Genomic DNA, 20,064 nt, shown 5'->3' with positions numbered 1-20,064 from the left:
CCACTTCAACAGTGAAAATACTGTCCCTAACCATGTCGAGTCGCGAAACTGTATTTCCTGTTCGTAATTAGGCGAAGACTAATCTTTTCCAAGCTACTTGGGAATGAAAATACTGTCCCTTTTCTGCACTCAGGGATTGTCTTTCGCCCACAAAAAGTGAAAATACTGTCCATCTGACCATACTTTGTCATGAAAATACAGACATGCATGTTTATCTTTATAAAGCCTACAGAACCCGTCTCGAGCACCTGGCTCAAATGTTTGACACCTCTATCAATAAGTGAGTATAACAAGCATCGCTGTGGATTAAATTTATCATCCCTTGATCAGCAAGGTTCATGACCCACGCACGGACGACCCATGGCCTGGTGAACGGCAAATATTCTCAAGGGCCTTAAATGCGATCGGAAAACAAGATGGCGAATGTGGCTGTTTTAGTCGCCGTGGTTATTGTCGTTATTTCGATTCTATATCAGTGCCTTAGACCGATCTTCAGAGCTCCATCTTCTAAGGTAGGTTAATTTTTAATATTAATGGATTTCATTTTATGTATAAGTATTATGCCATGCACTCTAAAATGCGAGCTTGGAGAAATCGGCAACAAATTGACTACTTTGGGCACAGTCGCTTTTGGTTAGGTAAAAGGCGAACACCTGTCTGTAGTAGAATGTTTATCCGCGACAGTTGGACAAGCAGTTATACATGTAACTAACGATAAGCGAGGTGGCAACAGCTTAGCTCCCGTCTAAGCTTTGTGGCTAGCATGAAGTGGCAAGGCTTCCTGGCCTTCAAGTCCTTGCTAATTCCATCATTCTAGACCAACGTGTAATCTTATGAAACTTTGTATAGTTATGATTATGGTTGCGTCGTTGCACATCCCTAAGTGTATTTGCTCAATATTACTTATTTGCAAAGATTCATTCAATTTTCATAGGTTCGGTTTTCCTTTTAGCATGACAAGCAGTGGTATTAAAGTTGAGCGACAAAAACCTGTAAGTTTGTGCAAATTTATGAAAACCATTCCTACCTTCGTTTTCCCCCTTTTCAACATTTCACAAACATTTAATCCACTTTGGATAAGTACATTTGGGGCAATTTCACATGATCTTTATAAATACTATACATTAACAAAACAACTCGGCAATACATTTTGAATGAGGGTCATTTCAATATTGCTTATCATAATTTTAACGAGTTTTCCAATCTTTTGACCCCTGTCCCTTTAGAACGAGATTAGATAATACTGAACAATGGTCCCTTTTTTCTATACATAATGTAGTTATAAATTATATATTAAATATCATAAAGTAGAATCTAAGTTTTTTGCTTAAAATTAATGTATGTTTATTAATGTATATCACAGATACTTTTCCTAATCTGGAATATAAACTCCGAAAACACGCCATCGGGAATGACCCGAAGTGAAAACGCATCTAGCCCTGGGTTCCATCTGCGCGGAGTTTGAGGCCGCGTTTGTGTACTGTGACGCTTCTATGGCCTCTCACACCGCCGCCATAGTGCCACCCGTAGTTAAAAACGGCGAGCGCGCAGCACTTTGCTGCGCTCACTTTTCGAATGCGGAAAAGCAACTGAAATGATGTACTGGTGCTTGAAAATACAAAATATTGTTGCTACTTCCGCAATAAATACCTACTTTTACTGTAACATGTATACATCTCTCTTGCGACTACCGACTAACGTAAAACGGACAGCAATTTTGAATTTTTCTTTTATCTGCGCCTTAGCAGAGAGGCCATTAGCAACGATCTCATGATGTCAGCCCCTGGGAGGCGGCTCGAGCGCTCGTGACCTGAAAACAGCCTCCTATTTGTCAAAAGTCTGTGGGCATGTGTCATACGTACATTGCGGTTAAACAATGGAGAGTTGTTACAACTGTTGTGTTGATATCTTTAACTGTTCCTCTTTTAAGGAAATATGAATTCAAAATGCTTTTTAACTTATTCGAAAAGTTCTCGGACTTCTCCCCGCGCATGCGCAGATAAAAGAAAAATTAAAAATTGCTGTCCGTCTTCCTTTAGTCGGCAGTCGCAAAAGAGATGTATACGTGTTAGAGTGAAAGTTGGTATTTATTTAAGAAGTAGTGACAATATCGCACTAGTACATCATTTCAAGTGCTCTTCTGCATTCGAAAAGTGAGCCCAGCAAAATGCTGCGCGCTCGCCGTTTTTTTTTTCTACGGGTGGCACCATGGCGGCGGTGTGAGAGGCCATAGAAGCGTCACAGTACACAAACGCGGCCTCGAACTCCGCGCAGATGGAACCAAGGGCTAGGGTGTATCATACTTATTACCGTTTACAACACACTGGTGACTTTTCATTTTCTGTTCACTATATACGTCAAAGAATGTTCTTGGGTATTAATTGCATACTGCTTTTTAACAGTCTGCATAACCGAAAAATAAGACAACTTTAAAAGTCTGTACGAATATAGCCTAAATTAGATTGGTACTAAATTAATCATCAGTTCACAGAATTTAGTTAATATGTAGGAGGGTAGTGAGATGAACGTTATACACATTTGAATTATTACCTAGAGTTAATTTTCCCGAGCATTATAGATATTTGATGAGCATAGCTACTGGCCTAAACTTCACAGCACGATGATGATACACTATGTTATGCCCAAGATTACACAATCTAGACGTGCAGCCTACACTTTGGGTCGCAAAATGTTTGAACAGAACGAGTTAAAACCATACGAGGATCAGACCCTCATTGCATGCACCACCCCTTCGATATCTAAACAGATACCTTGGAGAAGTTAAGGCATTTTTGAAGATATTATTTGCGTGAGAAAGCAAATGCACATTAAGAGGTATTTGTAATTAACTGGCAAACGTTTCAAAATTGGGAAATTTAAATGTGACCGTTCTTATAGATCTCAATTGTTGGCAAAATCAGTTGACTCAAATGTAAAATCGCTTCGTATGCCATGTTTTGCAAACAACAAAGAAACTGATCCTTTACTAATTTATTTCCCAGGACGGTGTTAAAGTCGCAAAAGCTGAAGATAAATGGACAACGGCGAAGAAAATACCAGGAATGGAGAAACGACACTCTGAGTAGGTCTATCGATTTTATTTTTGGGTTGAGATGGTAAATTTAATTGTGTTCTGTCGACGTCATTGCAGTCGACGAAAGTGTATTCGGGTCAGAAAGAATTGAATATAATGTTTGACAGGGCCTTATTTTGCAATAATTCAACGAAGGGCTCAGTACCAGAAACAGAAAAATCTGTTTTCAAGTGAAGCGAACTTTCGTTAATTTCAAAACAGGCCTGGCAAAATACATTGTTCATCGGATTTTTCTGCCAAAGCGACAAGGCAGCGAACGAATATTTTCAACAAACACTTCGAAACAATGTTATGACAATGAGTGCTGAACATAAGCTTACATTTAGGTTGTTAACTTTATGATGAAATGAAAACACAGTCGTAATACTTAGTTGTAACTTCTTATGACTTTTCAATACTTTCGTTCGGTTCCTTCATTGTGTACTCGATGATGAGGTAGATGTTATTCGAAACGTAAGCCATTGACGTTATTGTAGTGAAATCAAATATGTATGTTTCAAGCGCAAAAATTGAAACAATCTTTTAGGGTTACCCTGTACCCATATACAAATCGCAGAACAACTTATTTTCCTTCAAACAAACTTTTATCGTGTTAGCATACATAAAATATTCATGTTTGCCATAAACAATAATAACTGTGATACATACTGTCACATATTAATATTGTTATCAAAAACAGGGATGGTAATTTACAAGACATTACAGAAGCAGGTGGCTTTGTTGACTTTCTTTTCAAGTTACACGCCAAGTATGGCTATGTGGCGTCATTCTGGTATGGCAAGCATTATTACGTCAGTCTGGCGTCACCTCAAGCCTGGAAGGATCACATCAAGGTTTTTGACAGACCAGGTGAGCGTATCGCTGTTAAAATACTTTCTTCGAAAAATCATGACGCGAAAGCAGTCCTTTACATTGGTAACATTACTGTTAATTCGATTCTTGATTGGTTTACAACCAAGTTAGCTGACATTTTTGTAATGAAACCATATGATAGTATCTAAATGTGAATTTGCCTGTAAACGTGCAGAGAGACCTCGTTCCTTTTTGTTAAAAAGTTATGTTCCAGTTATCGTTTTGATACTTCTGCTTAAACGTAAGGAGAAAATTAATGGCATAAATGAAGCAGAATGAAGTGTTTATATCACCAAACAGAGTTCCAAGGTAGCATTCTCCTAATGTCAAACTTTTTCGTGAGGCAATAACTAAGTTGCGGTGTGCATTTTTGTCAAAGTAGTTATTAAAACAAACACCACCACTTAGTTCACAGATAGCCAAATACTGCGTTCATTACATTCCACTTGACTAGCGAATGTTATCAACATATATGCACTTGTATCGTCATCTGTTACAAAGGTACATCAGTAGTGCAGACTAAGAACGTCACACCTGAAGTAAGTTTCAAAATGTATTATTTCCACTTGCCGCGTACTAATCCAACTATCTTGCAGTTGAACTGTTCGAGTTCAGTAGGCCACTTATCGGTGACAACTGTCTCCAGACTGCTAACGGTAAAGAAGGCAAAACCCGACGGAAGATATATGATGTTTCCTTCCAAAACGACGCCCTACAGAATTATTACAAAGATGTTCAAGAGGTAAGATAATTACGAAATGCTGTCATAAAAAATGAAATAGTATTATTCATAATTCTGCTATCATTAGCAATGAAACGATATTTAATAAATCTTTAATGTTTGCAATAATGCAAAATCTTATTTAATTTCTATCATAATCTGCTTTGCACATATGTATCTCAGACAAAGAAAAAAGTTTATTCATTGATAATAAGTCAACAAATACACAAAATTACACAAAACGTCGAAACATACACGAATAATGATGAATGCCAATATATAAGTACACAGTTATTTATCTAACATGCATGCGTGTATTTTTTTTTAATTTATAACTTGATTTCAGACAATAAAAGCGTGCATTAGATTCTGCCTGTATGAATAGACAGACACACAGAGATGCAAACAGACAGAGGGAGAGGCAAGTCAACAGGCAGGCAGGCACCAAGCTAGCAGTCAGGCATGCATGGACGCATACATGTATGCAAACATAAGTCCCTAAGTCCATACATGCATGCATACATGCATGCATACATACATAGTTACATAGATACATACATAGATACATACATAGATACATACATAGATACATACATACATACATACATACATACATACATACATACATACATACATACATACATACATACATACATACATACATACATACATACATACATACATACATACATACATACATACATACATACATACATACATACAATAACAAATACACGTTTCAGGTTTTTTATCTACACATATAAGTACGGCCTAGATTACATGCTCTCTGTTCATCTAACAAAATACTTCTTACCAGGCGTGACGCTAGGGGCACTACAGTTAATTATGGTTATCGCGCATTTGCAATTGCTGCCCCATTGTTGTGGAATGAGCTTTCTTTTGATGCTCACTGTCTTGGTTGGTCTTGTGAGTCTTTTAAACGTTGTCTTAAAACTCATCTTTTTAAGCAGTGTTATAGTACTTATCTGTAATTTTTTTTATTGCTGAAATTGATTTGATGTCATGTCTACATGTAATTTTATTGTAATTACAGAGCACAGGGACGTAGTGTAGTGCGCTTTTAAGCAATAAATATTATTATTATTATTATTATTATTATTATTATTATTATTATTATTACATGGTCATGCAAACATAGCTCCCTAAATTCCAAACTATTGACTAACCGCTTGTCACTGGTCCTTTTTCTTCTTTCCAAAGGTGGCTGATGATACAGTGGAAAAGTTGTCTTCCATTCCCTCCGGTGAAAATATTTCACTGCAGCAACACGTGCCATTGTATGTAAGCATGGCTTTCGGAAGGGTGTTTTATGGTGACTTCTTCAAAGACGAAGAAAAAGTCATCGCGCTCCGCGACAACTACGAGACTGTAAGTGCAATTATCTGACATAATTTGCAGATTTTGAGGGTAGCGACCAAGCTCAATTTTGAGCTCACGTGTTATAGCGATGTCTGTCTATCTGTCTGTCCGTGTGTGTATGTGTGTGAGTCTGTCTGTCTGACTGACTGTTTACACGATAACTCAAAAACGCCTGAACAGATTTGGTAGACAGGTACCATATGCCACTTGCAAGAACTGATTAGATTTTGATAAGTGTGGCTTGCATATTAAAGAAATTATGCAATATCATTTTTTTTTCATAAAATGGTTTCCCTATGGAGACAGTAATGACAGCGTCGATATATTTCAAGAAATACTGCACAAAATTTCATGAAACTTTTCATAGATGACAATTCCAGAACATTATGATGGTACTGTGAGAGTCATGTCAATTATCTGCTTATTTGCATGTTTAATGAACTTTTGTATATAGTGACATAACTCTGAAATTCCTGCACCAAATTTGATGATAGATGCAAAAAATATTGATCTGATATAAATCTAATTGTACTGAGAAGTATTTGGCAGTGTCAAGTTAATAAATAGATCATTTGCATATTTTATGATGTTTTGTAATTAGTCATATAACTCTGAAATATATGCAACCAAATTTGATGAAATCTGTTTGAGATACTGATCTGACAAATATCTAACTGTGGTGTAAAGCATTCAGTTATGTGAAGTTAATTAAAGGTTCATTTGCATATTTAATGAACTTTGTGATTAGGTATATAACTCTGAAATTACGGCACCAATTCAGTGAAACCTGCTACAGATATTGATCTGATAAATATCTAATCGTGCTATGAAAAATTCAAAAGTGTCAAGTTCATTAAGGGTTCATTTGCATACTCAATGAACTTTGTAATTAGTGATATTACTTTTAAATTACAGCGTTAAATGTAATGAAACGTGCTACAAATGTTGATCTGATAGATATCTAATTGTCCCATGAAGCATTGATCAGTGTCATGTTAATAAACAGCTTATTTGCATATCAAATACATTTTTGTAATAAGTGATTTAACTCTGAGAGTACTCTGCGAATGTTGATTAAACCTGCTACATTTACCGGTAGTGATATAACAGATATCTTATTGTTCTATGAAGCGTACTGCTATTAATGAAACTGTTGTAAAACACGTGAGCACATTCAGTTCACATCTGGTTATGTGTAGATGTTGCAATTCATTTCATCTTCCTTGCCAGGCCTGTGTTTCACTTGTATTGATTTTGATTTTCCCCCTCTAATCTTTAATCTACCTTGTTTTAGTTCTAAGATTACACAGTCATTTTATATGCCAATTTATATGGAATCGTGTAAGTTTTCACAATTCTAGAACTGTACTGTACTTACGTAAGGCGCGCAGAAAGACGATTCACATTCAGTTCACTTGCAATACCGGGGACACAGTATTATTGCGGTAAATTGAAATTTATGTTTCAACTTTTACATCAAGCAACAATACTTTGTTGTAACTTACACAGATGTCATAATTTCCATAGAAATTTACAGCTATCTGATTAAACATAATTAACACAAGGTAAAGAAAATGCACTAAATGCAAACAACTAATATATGAATGGCAGTTGTGTTCCTTTCCCTTTTTCCTATACATAAATATTTAAGAGCAAATTCTTCAATTGCGATGACAATATAATTGTATGCCATTTATGGTTATTATCATTTCAGTTATGGTTGCCATTTATTATATTTATGGTTGCCATTTATCACAATTTTGGCTATGTTTTTATTACAATTATGGTTGATTATGTTGCGTTTATGGGCGATGTTACATTTACGAGTGTATTTTGTCACAATTGAGGTTTGTGTTGCATTTATGGAGATAATTACATTAATGTTAAGGTCATCTGACTCCCCCGTACAGCAAAACGCCTAGGTTACAAATGCAGGTGAACAAAAATGACATGTATTCCACAACTTTCGTTACATTTAAAACAGTTGACGCTTATGATTGAGAATTAGAGCTTGTGACAGTTTAGAAATGAGTGCGTAGAAAGTACCTTGCGGAGTATCGCACTTATAATAATAGCTATTATGAAACTCTGCCTGCTACCAAGGAGAGAATCTGTAACTTATGCACTGGGCAGGTATTATCTAAATACAAATAACGTGTTAAATGTCGTCATATAAAGGAATAGCCATATTGAAACGTTATCTAAAACCACAGATTAGTCTTGGGTGACACTTCGTTATCCTTCGGTTGGAAACCTGTTTTGGAGCGGAAGAAATTCACTGCTTACCAACCTAAGATCGAGGCGAGCATTCGAAGTGCACTTTCATATTTTACCTTTGTTGATGATCATTTCTAGACCATGGAGGCGCTTAACCAGAAGATATCTGACGTTGGACCTGCAAATGAAGAGAAATTCAACACAGGTTAGTCATATTCTGTACTTAATTGTAAACAACAAAACCTCCGTGGCTTTATGCATCATCTGACACCCATCACGTGTGTTACGGAGTGGTAACATAATTGAAGGAACGAAATACAAACTAACAATCAAATTAAACCTCCCGTATGGATGCTTTTCTGTCCCTAGACAATGCACGAGGCTCATCAAACTTTTTGAGACAGGGCAAAGTTCCGTAAATATATTATTGCAAATATACTATTTACCATTTTATGGCATTAGAAAAATGTACTCTTGCATAACAGATCGTAAAAATCATACAAATGCATGTTTTAAAATTCTTCGCCGACAAGGGAAATTTATTCTCTATCTTCCACAGTAGCCACTCCCTGTTTATTTACCCCTAGCGATTTTTTTATCTTGGTTGACCCCCCCCCCCCCCTTCCTTCTTTAACCCAAGCGACTTTTTTTCTGGATCCTCACAGATATTTTGAATAATTTTGAAACAATCGGCGCGCTGTATCTACCCCTGGCAAATTGTCAAATGCTGTTACAAACTCAAAGTCGGCCATGAAATATCTTGCCTATTTTTTCAGTCGACCTAGAAGAGGGCATGACAATTAGTATGAGTTTTGTAGGCTTATGTACACCTTTTTGTTATTCTATATTTTAACTCCGTTGTTCAGCCTTGAATACCTGGCGTGGGATTGTACAAGAAGCAATTCAACACCGACGTGACAATCCTCCACTGAGGGAGGAAGACAGAAACTTCCTTGATGTGCTCATTGATTTCTGCGTAACTGATGAACTATTGTTTACTGATGCTGCGATATTCTACATTGGTGGTTACCATACTACTACCTACAGTAAGTAAATAAAACATTCCCCTAAATATAGGTTCAGGGTTATTGTCATTTTAAAGTTCTTGTTTCATGGCCCTCACCTTTACAGAGTGCTTCTCTTCGTACAGGTGTATTAGTTTGAAGAAAAAATCTCTTGCAGTCTTTTCGGTTTTAAAAAGCAAGACCAGAGACATTGCATGAAAAGAAAGTTGTGTTTCGGACTGATTTCAAATGTAACGGTGTTTTCGCGACGTTATGAATTTGCTAGTGTTCTTGCCGGCTCACTAAGTCGCAATATGTGACGAAACCATATACGCTCATGTGTTATACAAATTGTTGATGTCTATGTTTCAACATTTATGATGTGTACAGTGGCTGATATATATTAAACTTGCAAAGTAATGATAAAGATATGATAATATGTATGTGTCTATCTTAAATGATGAATATCAAACATGCCAAACTTGCAGATTATATGCCTTACCATCCAAGTGATTTAAGCAAAAGCTTATACATCTGACAACACACTTATTGTCGTTTTTTATACTAGTCAATCTTCATGCTTCGATAAATTAACATGGCATCCTGGATTTATCATCCTTCCCCTAGTGATTGTATGGATGATCTACTTTATGGCACGAGACATAAAAGTACAGGACAAGGTTCATGAAGAACTAGTCGAAGTCCTCGGGAATGAACGAAATGTCAATTTGAAAAACCAAAGTCAGTTAAGGTAATCATACGATCATATACGTGTGTCTCAACTTTCAGACGAATGCTCACCCTATCTTTATACAGAGTTTAGCGAGGATAATATTATAACCTAGCTAAATAGTATCTATTGGTCAGACTCTCCAGCTAGATTATGATTATTCACGCCGCGGTACAATTTCTGTCCGGCGATTTACACAAACGCCCACATGCAAAGGGTTTAGAATTTCTTCGATCCGAGTTAAGTTCATAGCTTTAGGCTGGGTTCACAAAACACGATGAGCTGGGTTGGAGGAATTCGGGGCCGGGGCAATTAAAAAATTTTTGGGGTAGTAAAGAAAGTTTTGCACAGCCTATTGCCGGACCTGAAATTGTTTTCTTTAATTTTACTTTTTAGCTCACGTGTTCACACACGTGAGGTAATGCCGTGGCGATGTCTGTCTATCTGTCTGTCTATCTGTCTGTCTGTCTGTCTGTCTGTCTGTCTGTCTGTCTGACTGTTTCTGACGATACCTTAAGAACGCCTGGACGGATTCAAGTAAGATTTGAAAGATAGGTACATATGCTCATGGCAAGAACTGATAAGATTCTTTGTTTGTATGGCTTACATCATTTTTTTCATATAATGGTTTCCTATTGAGACAGTAATGACAGTGCCGACATATATGAATAAAATACTGAACAAAATTTCATGAAGCTTTTCACTGATGACAATCTCAGAACATTATGATAATACTGTGAGTGTCATGTTCAATTATCTGCTCATTTGCATATATTATGAATTTTTGTAATTAGTGATATATAACTCCAAAATTCCTACAAAAAAGTTGGTGATACCTGCTACAAATATTGATCTCTTGAAATACAATTATACTGAGAAGGATTAAGTAGTGTCAAGTTAATAAAAAGGTCATTTGCATATTTAATGACATTTTGTAATTAGTCATATAACTGCGAAATAACTGCAACACATTTGATGAAATCTGCTACAGATACTTATCCGACAGATATTCGATTGTGTTGAGAAGAATTTAGTGGTGTGAAGTTAATTACCTTCCATTTGCATATTTAATAAACTTTGTAACTCTGAAATTACAACATTGAATTTGATGAAATGAGCTACAGATGTTGATCTGATTGATATCTAATAGTCGCGTGAAGGACTGTGCATTCTCAAGTTAATTAAGAGTTCATTTGCATATTTAATTATCTTTGTAATTAGTGATATGACTCTGAAATTTTAACATTATATTTGATGAAACGTGCTACAGATGTTGATCTGATAGATATCTACTGACCCATGAAGTATTGAGCAGTGTTAAGTTAATAAACAGCTAATTTGCATACAAAGTGAAGTTTTGTAATTAGTGATTTGACTCCGAGAGTAATGCGAGAAAGTCGATGAAAACTGCTACATATCATGATCTGACGGATATCTTATTCTTCTGTAAAACGTGGTACTATATAAGAACCTGTTGTAAACCACGTGAGCACATTCAGTTCACATCTGGTTATATTATGTGATTCAAAGATTTGGCAGGTAATAAAATGAAAAATGAATAACTTTTTAATGTCATCCGATTGTTCCAATGGCATTGATAATTATATAAACAAATTAAAAAACCATTTTGTCACATTTTATTACTTTTATCTCGGAAAAATCTAAACAAGTATGAGTTTTCGCAAAAAAAATAGATAATTCTTGCTGTCTACGTACACTCTACTGAAACACACAATATTCAGTTTGTCGACAAAGCCTGTAATCATAGATATCGATTATAGAAGTAACGGACGACGCGCTGACCATCAACGTTTATTTATGGGCAAGGGCGAGAGGAAAGCCAAAACTTAATGAGCGAGGCTTGCCGAGCCCGTTAATTTTGGCTTTCCTCTCGCCCGCGCCCATAAATAAACGTTAATGGTCGTCGCGGAGTCTGCTATTTCCATTATATTATCAACGACCCCCCCCCCAAAAAAAGTCACTATTTAAGAAAATTTCCCGTGCGAACGACAACGGGCCCCAGAACCTGTCAGCGAGAGGTGCGCGGGATTCAAAATTTTGAAAATCCGGAGATTTTTGAAAAACAGCGTCTTACCTTGGCCCACAAATGCTCCATTTTATTTTGTGGTTGATTAGGATTTTTGTACAAATCACAATTTTCGTTTAAGCTGTAAAGTTACTATGTTTACGATATTATTCATATTCACAGGCATGTAAACAAACCATTACTATTTGTGGGTAGTCACGTTGTTCAACTCGACTAATTAAAACGCGACGGAGAGCGCATGGTAATATTAGGGTGGCCAAGCCATTTTTTTCTCTTGTTTATACACACAGTTTAAATGGATTTTTAGCAAGAATGGGGTAAAAGAAGAAAAATTAAAAAAAAAATTATGCAAATGGCTGTATCCAATCAAAAGTTATGAATTTTTAAAGCAATAAAATGCCATTTTTTCGCGGACAATTTTCGGCAAATTTTAAAATTATTTCAATGAATGCCAATTCCTTCAAGTTTGGCAACCCATAATTTTTTATTTACTTCACATGGAATCATTAAACTATGTGTCTTGTGCACAGATTTACCCAATATTACGGAAAAATCAAGATTTGACTGATGCACAGTCTTGGATTTTGAAACTGTGAGTGTTGAAAATTGAAAGTATTTTGTCTGACTTAGTCAAAATTGCGGCGGCACCGTACCGTACCATCGAAAAATAGATGGATTTTTATGTTTTTATGAATTTTGAATTCACATAACTTAAAAACTAGAGCTCACAATACAATGAAATTTTGTCACAATGTTATTTAATAACACTCAATTCTAACAAATCAATTTAAACTGCCAATTGTCTTTTAATGCAGTTCATTTTCAGCCATGAAATTGTAAGAAATAGCTGTCCCTAACTTCAGCCTCAGGCAGGCTGTCAATGATGTGTCAGTGTGACTGCCTTCCGCCGCCATCTTGCGTCACACTGAACTGAGGTCTATGAATGAACACGGTTTTGTTTTTATGATTCGTACTTGTGCTCGTGGACAGATTTTCGTCATATTTCACAGAAATGTTGGAATGATGTTTAAAAAGAGCATGCTACAAGTTTTATGGCAAAAATATGTATCTAAATGGGAAAAATCTACACCGAATTTACCGTACTCACTTTACCTCGTGTTTGCTGGCTAAAATTCCCAGAATATAACAAAAACTCACTACTCCATGTAAATGGGATGGTCTGCCACTTCCTGGCCAAGTTTCACAGTTCTATGACAGCGTGCACAGGGCCCGAAAGCAGTTCCGTTGCGAAATAGGTATTGACTGGATTCAGAAGTGCGTGCCATGAGCGGCGACCGCTCGAGCGCTGTGGCCGGTCAGTACAAAGTGGCATTTTTGGAGAGGAAAAACACTATTTTTCTATCGTTTTTTCTTCAGTTTTTTAATGAAACCTGCCTCATACATCGATTTTAATTGGAAATATCCATTTTTTTAGTAACTGAGCCACTTATTTTCAGAAAAAATGGCGTTTAAAATTTCACGAAAATCAAATTTCACTTTCAGTGTGCGTGAGTTGCGTATAATGTCGCAACATTTTAGCTTAACTTTGGCCACCCTAGTAATATAATAGATGATATTTGAGTCCAGACTGAAAGCCATTTTGCCAATGATACGAATGTACGGCCAGGTATACATACACAGGCTGTGTTGGCAAGCTGAATACTGTCCAGTTCAACATGCTGTTGTATAAACTGAACAAAAATGTTAGTAGTAAGGAATATTTGACCTCCAGGACAAAATAAGAATTTTACACCCATTTTATTCATTTATCTACATGGAGCGAAGGAAAATTTAACCATCCATGTAACTAAAGTGTGACCCTGACCTATATACGAACTCACGCATGCGCAACAGGGGTTTGGCGCAGCCTGAACTAAGCGGGAAATTCCCTTCTGAGCATGTTATACATGTACGGGAAATTCCGTGTGAGTCATCACCATCAAACTAGCCTATATAAAGGAGCCCGTTGTCAGTCCGGCCGGCCGGTCGCGGAGTCTAGCTGATGTTGAACACGAAGTTTCTATCGGTGCGAACTTGTTCACCTGATAGATAAAATTTTAGTAATTTCCTCTGAACTTAAAATATGACGAAAGACCATTACTTCAAATAATATGAGACGTTTCAGATGAATGGTACTGATATCTAAAGTGTTCACTCTTTTATCTCTACGTACAAATGTAGTTCCTAAGTCGTTCTCTATTCTATTCCCACCAACAAAACATTCAATACTCATTTCCCCTCCCCGATCTTTATCAATACTTATGATAATATCACAAGTTGTTCTGTTATCTGTTTTCATAGCATAATATCCAACCAAATCGTCAAATTCATCTCCAGTAGCTAACTTTACACATCTAATGAGAACTGTACCATGTTGAAGTATTTTCATATTATCAGTCATCTGTTGATTTACAGTCTGTAAAGTTAATTCAGCTGCCTCATCACCGACGCTTTTCAGACCCAGTTTCTTTAAGTTGTGTCCCAAAATAATCTAACTGGAACTCCGCTAGCTGTATACGAGCAATAATTCTCCCCTCGTTTATCCACCTTCTTAGTGTATTATCTGCCTTCATTATTGTATTAAGAGGACTAATTTTAAGATGAATTGGTATACCAAGAAGTGCAATGTATGGATTTGTAGGAGTAAGCCAACTACGAAAATCTAACAATTTATATTTGTTTACATTGCTATCAAAATAAATCACATTCGGAGTTCCTGGTGGTTCAGCAACACCTCCTGCAATTTCACTATCCAATATATCTAAGATGTTACGCGGCACATTATAAGGCATGAATTTCTGACTAGCCGAATCCCATGTCAGAGCAAAAGGAGTAGAATCATTCGAAGCCTTTGTGGCGTCAATTACAGTTTCATCAATGTCTTTAAGTTCGGAAAATTCTACAGCATGCTCGTGGGGTGGCGCCGCGGCATTGGCTAAAACGAAATATTTTTCGCGGTCTTTATAACGAAGGACATAATCCTTATTATGATTAGCAGCCATCTTAGTATTATTGTTAACTTTAACATCACTCAGATCTTCAAGCTCAAGATTTTGCATACGAATTGTACCTAGACCGAAGCCACTTGGATCAGACATACTCCGTAGGGACCTATATACAGTGAAAATTAAAATAATACCTTGTAATATACAATACACAGTCATGGCTTCAGCTATAGGAATGACAGTTCTCGGTGCTGTATTAAATGCAACGGCATTCACAGGAGGAAATATTATCGGACAAAAGCTTTCTGGGAATGGTGAGGCTCTTATTGAAGAGAAAGTTCGACATGATAAAGCATTAGAAAAATTTGAACATGATCGCAACGTCTGGTCAGAAAAAAGATTACTACAGGCTGACTGGGAAAGAGAAAATCAGGCAAAGGATGCACATGCTGCGGCAGAATTAAGAGATACAGATGCAGAAATCCTGGAAGAAGCAGAAGCGGTGCAAAGCAACTCTACGTCAAGTCCAGCGCAAGCGTTAGCGCAATTCTCAGATTATTATCAACCCAGCCCTGAGCAAAAGAAATATGAGATGATCTATATTGCTGGAGGATTGGTCGTGGGATGGTTTATCTTCGATAGGGTTACACCGGCCCCGCTTCAGAACGACTACAGCAATTCAATACAAAAGCTAATTGGCCAGTTATTGAAATCGATCATGTTCCCATCCTGATCTGTTATCCAGATACGCATTGAATTCATGTAATCTCCCCCTTTTCTCAATGGCATAGAAATTGCTCCGTTTTTAAAATCGTAAGTAACCTTTTCACTTATTTCTCTCGTATCCCGGATGGGAAGTATTTGTAAACAGTTCGATACTTTCCCCTGTATGTATCCTCCGGAGCCAAATGAAACATAATTTCCAGTAACATCGACTACATCTGAATGAACTATATATTTAGTGACTGTTAAGAAATCCACTTTCTTCGGACTCATAGTACTTTTATAACTGGGTTGTCCTCAGGTTTATCTGAAAAGCCGACGACGTTGGCGAAGCTACCTGTGGCATTGAAATAGACTTTAATATCTTTAGCCAAAGTTAGATAAACATGGTTTGTCGGCAGATGTTTTTCAAAATTAATTTTTGCTTCAACCCGATTGCTTTGTTTAACGTATCGATATTGTAGTTACCTGGACGTATTGATTTAGTCTTCTTCGGTTGGTCACCTTCTTGATATTTTTTTACATTATTCGTCGATGTTATGTTATGCCATGAATTATATAGTCCACACTCTAGCAGTCTTATCTTCGTAAACTGTGTCGTGTCAATGCAAGGGTAAAAATTAACAGTAACAGGTTCACCTGTTTTGCTTTCAATCCAAATGATCATCGTTGTACGTTGTATGTATATATTACTAAGTATAAATGTTCGATGAATATTATTATTACGAAGTATAAGGTTCTGCAGGAATAATATTTTTCTGTTCAAGGAGATCTTTGGTCGCAACCGCGGCAGCAGTCGCACCGCCTAATTTTGCCAATCGAATTAAATTTGGTCGACTTGGATCGCCCATATCCATCTTCAAAAATTTGCTGGAGATCATAAGATATCCCATCGCAAGTCCTGCGATTACAATTCCATCGTACATTGTGTTTACAACTGTTTTAGTATCCATGATTGCTGACTAGTATATAAAATAAAAAATAAAAATAAAAAATATGGGGAGTTAATCCATCTCATACAATGTAGAGGAGCTGGGAACACCCCCCTCCCCCTCCCCCTCCCCTCCCGTCGGAACTGTTCTGGAGGGAGCCGCTACTGGCTCTGTTTTTTCCGCTTTCTTATTTTGGGGAGCAGCCCCTTTCCGATCTGAACTCGATCGATTAACGGGACAGGGGGTATGCCGAGCACGCCCCCAATATAGCCCTAATGCAGTCAATGAAACTCCCACAATTCCTAAAACAAGATAACATTTATTATACCAGCGTGAATTATTATCACACTGTTCTTTCATTGTAGGCGGTAGGCTTATACAGTTTGTCGCTACCGCATCAGTCCCCCCCTCCCCCCCTCCCTCCCCTTCATTGCTTTTAGTTTCTTCTCCTTGTTTTGCCTGTTCCATTCCGCTAATTTCTTCCCTGCAGCAACTCTCCCTGGATGCTTCGGCGGTAACGTCACTTTCTCTATGTTGCGCTGTGGCGTAGGGAAGGTCGTCCCTGACGGAGTCGTTTGCGGTGTGGGCTCCGTCGGCGGGGCTTCTGACGGAGTCCCTAGCGGAGCCGTTTGCTGAGTCGTCGAAGTGAATCCATTTATTTCAGGTACTATATTAAACCCGATTTTTTTAAAATTTAAATGTTTACCCGTAATTAAACCGGTGGAATTAGAGCAATCAGGGGCCCCCACGTGTAAGCTATCCGTCCTGATAATCGTTTTATTTCACTGTTTAGAATAAAATCCTTTTTAAGATCAGTGGCATAGTTATCTCGATCATCGATTGGAACTACCTGACTAATTGCACGGGCTCTAGATCTATGAAACTTTGAGTGATGGTATCACTTATAAGAGAACTGTATTTCGCTTCATAGACTTTAAAGGCTCGTGTTATGAATTCATCTTTCCACGTTTCCACTTCTCTAACTGTAAACTCCTTACCAAAAAATAACTTACTTTGACCACTTGCGATGACACAGAGTATTTTTTCACATTTTGTCTCTATTATGGATTGAGCGTCCGAAGGCGCCGAAGGCGCCGAAGCCCCTTCCGTTCCGATAGGGGAACCGTTCCGGTAGGGCGCTGCCATATTTGCCGCTGCCGATGACTTTATTAAATTCTCCATTGTTTGCAGTATGTTATCTATTCTTAGTAAAAAATAAAAAATTCGTTTAAACCTGAATCCGAAATAAAGTATTAACATAGTCTGGAATGTTAGTAACCCTAAAGAAATCGTTCCGACAGGGATTCCGGGAAAATTCTCCTCCATTTAAATCTATATGTATATAGAAACACGAATAATGAGTACAGACTTATTCCCAGTTGCTTTTCAATTGAATAAGACGAGCATACCAACAGTACAGCATGCTGATACCCCCCTTCAAACCGACGGGGGAATAAAACCTATTCTCATGGACTTAGAAATATATGTAACGCCGACAGATAAATTTACTTTTCATCCACGGGATGTGTTCAAAGATAACGTAATCACTCATCGAACAGCTAAAGAAAGTAATGTCTGGCTGGGCGGTCCAAACATGAAATATTGGGACCAGCAACTGAATTTCGCTGTATGGTGTAGCACTACTGGTTGCGGTATATCATTCGCCCATCTCTTTGATAAGAAATTTCCTCCGCAAATACGATCATTCTGCCGTTTCCATGTATATTTTACAATACGTCGTATCCTTCATGAAATGGGCGTTGCACTTCCAGACGACCCCCTCCCCACCTTCAAAGCGGGCGACAATCCGTACAATCTCGTCCAATATGAACTTCTATGTACTGAATTTGGAAATATAAGTCCAACGAAGTCCGACTTTCGTTATCGAAAAGGTCAAAATAAAGGTCTTGGTTATGGATATGAATATTACACTAATCGTGGGCCTGTTCGACAGCCAAAAGCGATATACAACGGTCGGGACTTTTTCCTCTCCGCCGACGGAGGCGTTTTCTATACACATACCATTTTTGGAAAGAAAAAACATGTACTGCCTGACAAAGACCGACCACACTACTATTTCTTCCGAAATGATGGATCGGAGGGACAATACAATAGTTTCATTCTCTGAAGGGAGACTCGGGACTAACAAAGGCCGGTCTCGCTCGCCTCAATGAAAGCCTTGAAGCCTACGTATATTGCATACTTGGCGCACAAGCAAATATTCGTAGTACCATAGTGGGTGATACTGGCAGTGCAGAGCAAGTCAGAAAAGAATTCGGCGTTCTCCTCGAAGATGAAATTCGTAATACCGACAAAGTAATTAGTTATAGGCGATATCAAGACACAATAATGAATACTGGTGTCAAACTTGATATGGCAGTTTCACCCAATTTACTTCTCTTACCGTCTGAGATGGTCATCCTTTCGGGCCCGGCGATCTCAGGTTATAATAATGAATTGCAATACGCAACAGAATCTATGGTGTTCGGAGTGAACGGTGATATAAACACGGAAGTTCGAGAAAGTGCTGTACACGAGATGGAAGGGAGGGAGGATCCTGTGAAGTGGCAGGACGAGCCCGGAGAGTCACCTCACAATGACACGACTCGGTCCCCGAAGGCCCTTCGGAACGCTTCGGAACGGGCAGCAGCAGTGACCGGCGCAGACCCTATTCATGAATATGGTAAAATTGGTTTGTTATCTTTAGCAATATTCATTACATTTATGTACAGTATATAGATCCGATGTATGCAACTGTACCATTCAACATGATTGTAACTGGACCGACAAATTCTGGCAAAACGGAATATGTAATGGATCTCCTCACCGGTCCGTACCTAGGAAAATTTGAATATATAGTTTTCATTTGTCCGACATTCATGAACAATAAAACGTATAATAAAAGATTCATTTTCACTGATGACAATGTGTTTGTGTTTCCAGTCGGACTCGATGCTGTGGATGATACACTAGCCTTCGTACGTAACGAATGGGTCGGTACAAACACTTTAATAATCCTCGATGACTGCGCCGCGTCCAAAGATATGAAGAAGCGCAGTGACGTTTTAGTCAAACTTGGTTTCAGCGCAAGACACGACGGACTATCTGTCTGGGTTCTGACTCAGCAATATACTAGTATTAGTAAACCATTTAGGGAAAACATACAGATGTTAGTACTTTTTTACACGCCGAGCAAGACAGACAACAAAACTATTATAAAAGAATATGGAATGGAGGTGTCAGAACGGGAGATCACGGACCTGGTCAGACAATTGAAAAGTAGGCCATTCAGTAAACTAGTATTTCATTTACGGCATCCGTACGACATTCAATTTTTCGTTTAATATAGCTAATCATGGAAGGCGACACCCCCAAAGGTTCTACCGAAGGTACTCTTAGAGAATTATATTACAACCCGA

At 37.8% G+C, this 20,064-nt stretch overlaps 1 protein-coding gene across 1 annotated transcript in view; it reads left to right on the top strand.

Moving 5' to 3' along the window:
* The first annotated feature begins 222 nt into the window (after window positions 1–222).
* LOC139136305 (cytochrome P450 20A1-like) overlaps window positions 223–20,064 on the top strand; it is a 37,128-nt gene continuing 17,286 nt past the window's right edge. Inside the window, exons 1-8 of the mRNA XM_070704034.1 lie at window positions 223–512; window positions 3,003–3,082; window positions 3,774–3,943; window positions 4,543–4,688; window positions 5,889–6,056; window positions 8,403–8,469; window positions 9,131–9,310; window positions 9,896–10,019. Coding sequence (XP_070560135.1) covers window positions 399–512; window positions 3,003–3,082; window positions 3,774–3,943; window positions 4,543–4,688; window positions 5,889–6,056; window positions 8,403–8,469; window positions 9,131–9,310; window positions 9,896–10,019 — 1,049 coding nt within the window. The 5' untranslated portion in view covers window positions 223–398. The remainder of the gene's footprint in view (window positions 513–3,002; window positions 3,083–3,773; window positions 3,944–4,542; window positions 4,689–5,888; window positions 6,057–8,402; window positions 8,470–9,130; window positions 9,311–9,895; window positions 10,020–20,064) is intronic.

The sequence above is a fragment of the Ptychodera flava genome, chromosome 1 (genome assembly GCF_041260155.1).
Source record: "Ptychodera flava strain L36383 chromosome 1, AS_Pfla_20210202, whole genome shotgun sequence".
In the NCBI taxonomy this organism is placed as follows: domain Eukaryota; kingdom Metazoa; phylum Hemichordata; class Enteropneusta; family Ptychoderidae; genus Ptychodera; species Ptychodera flava.
This window is presented reverse-complemented; position numbering and strand designations above follow the sequence as displayed.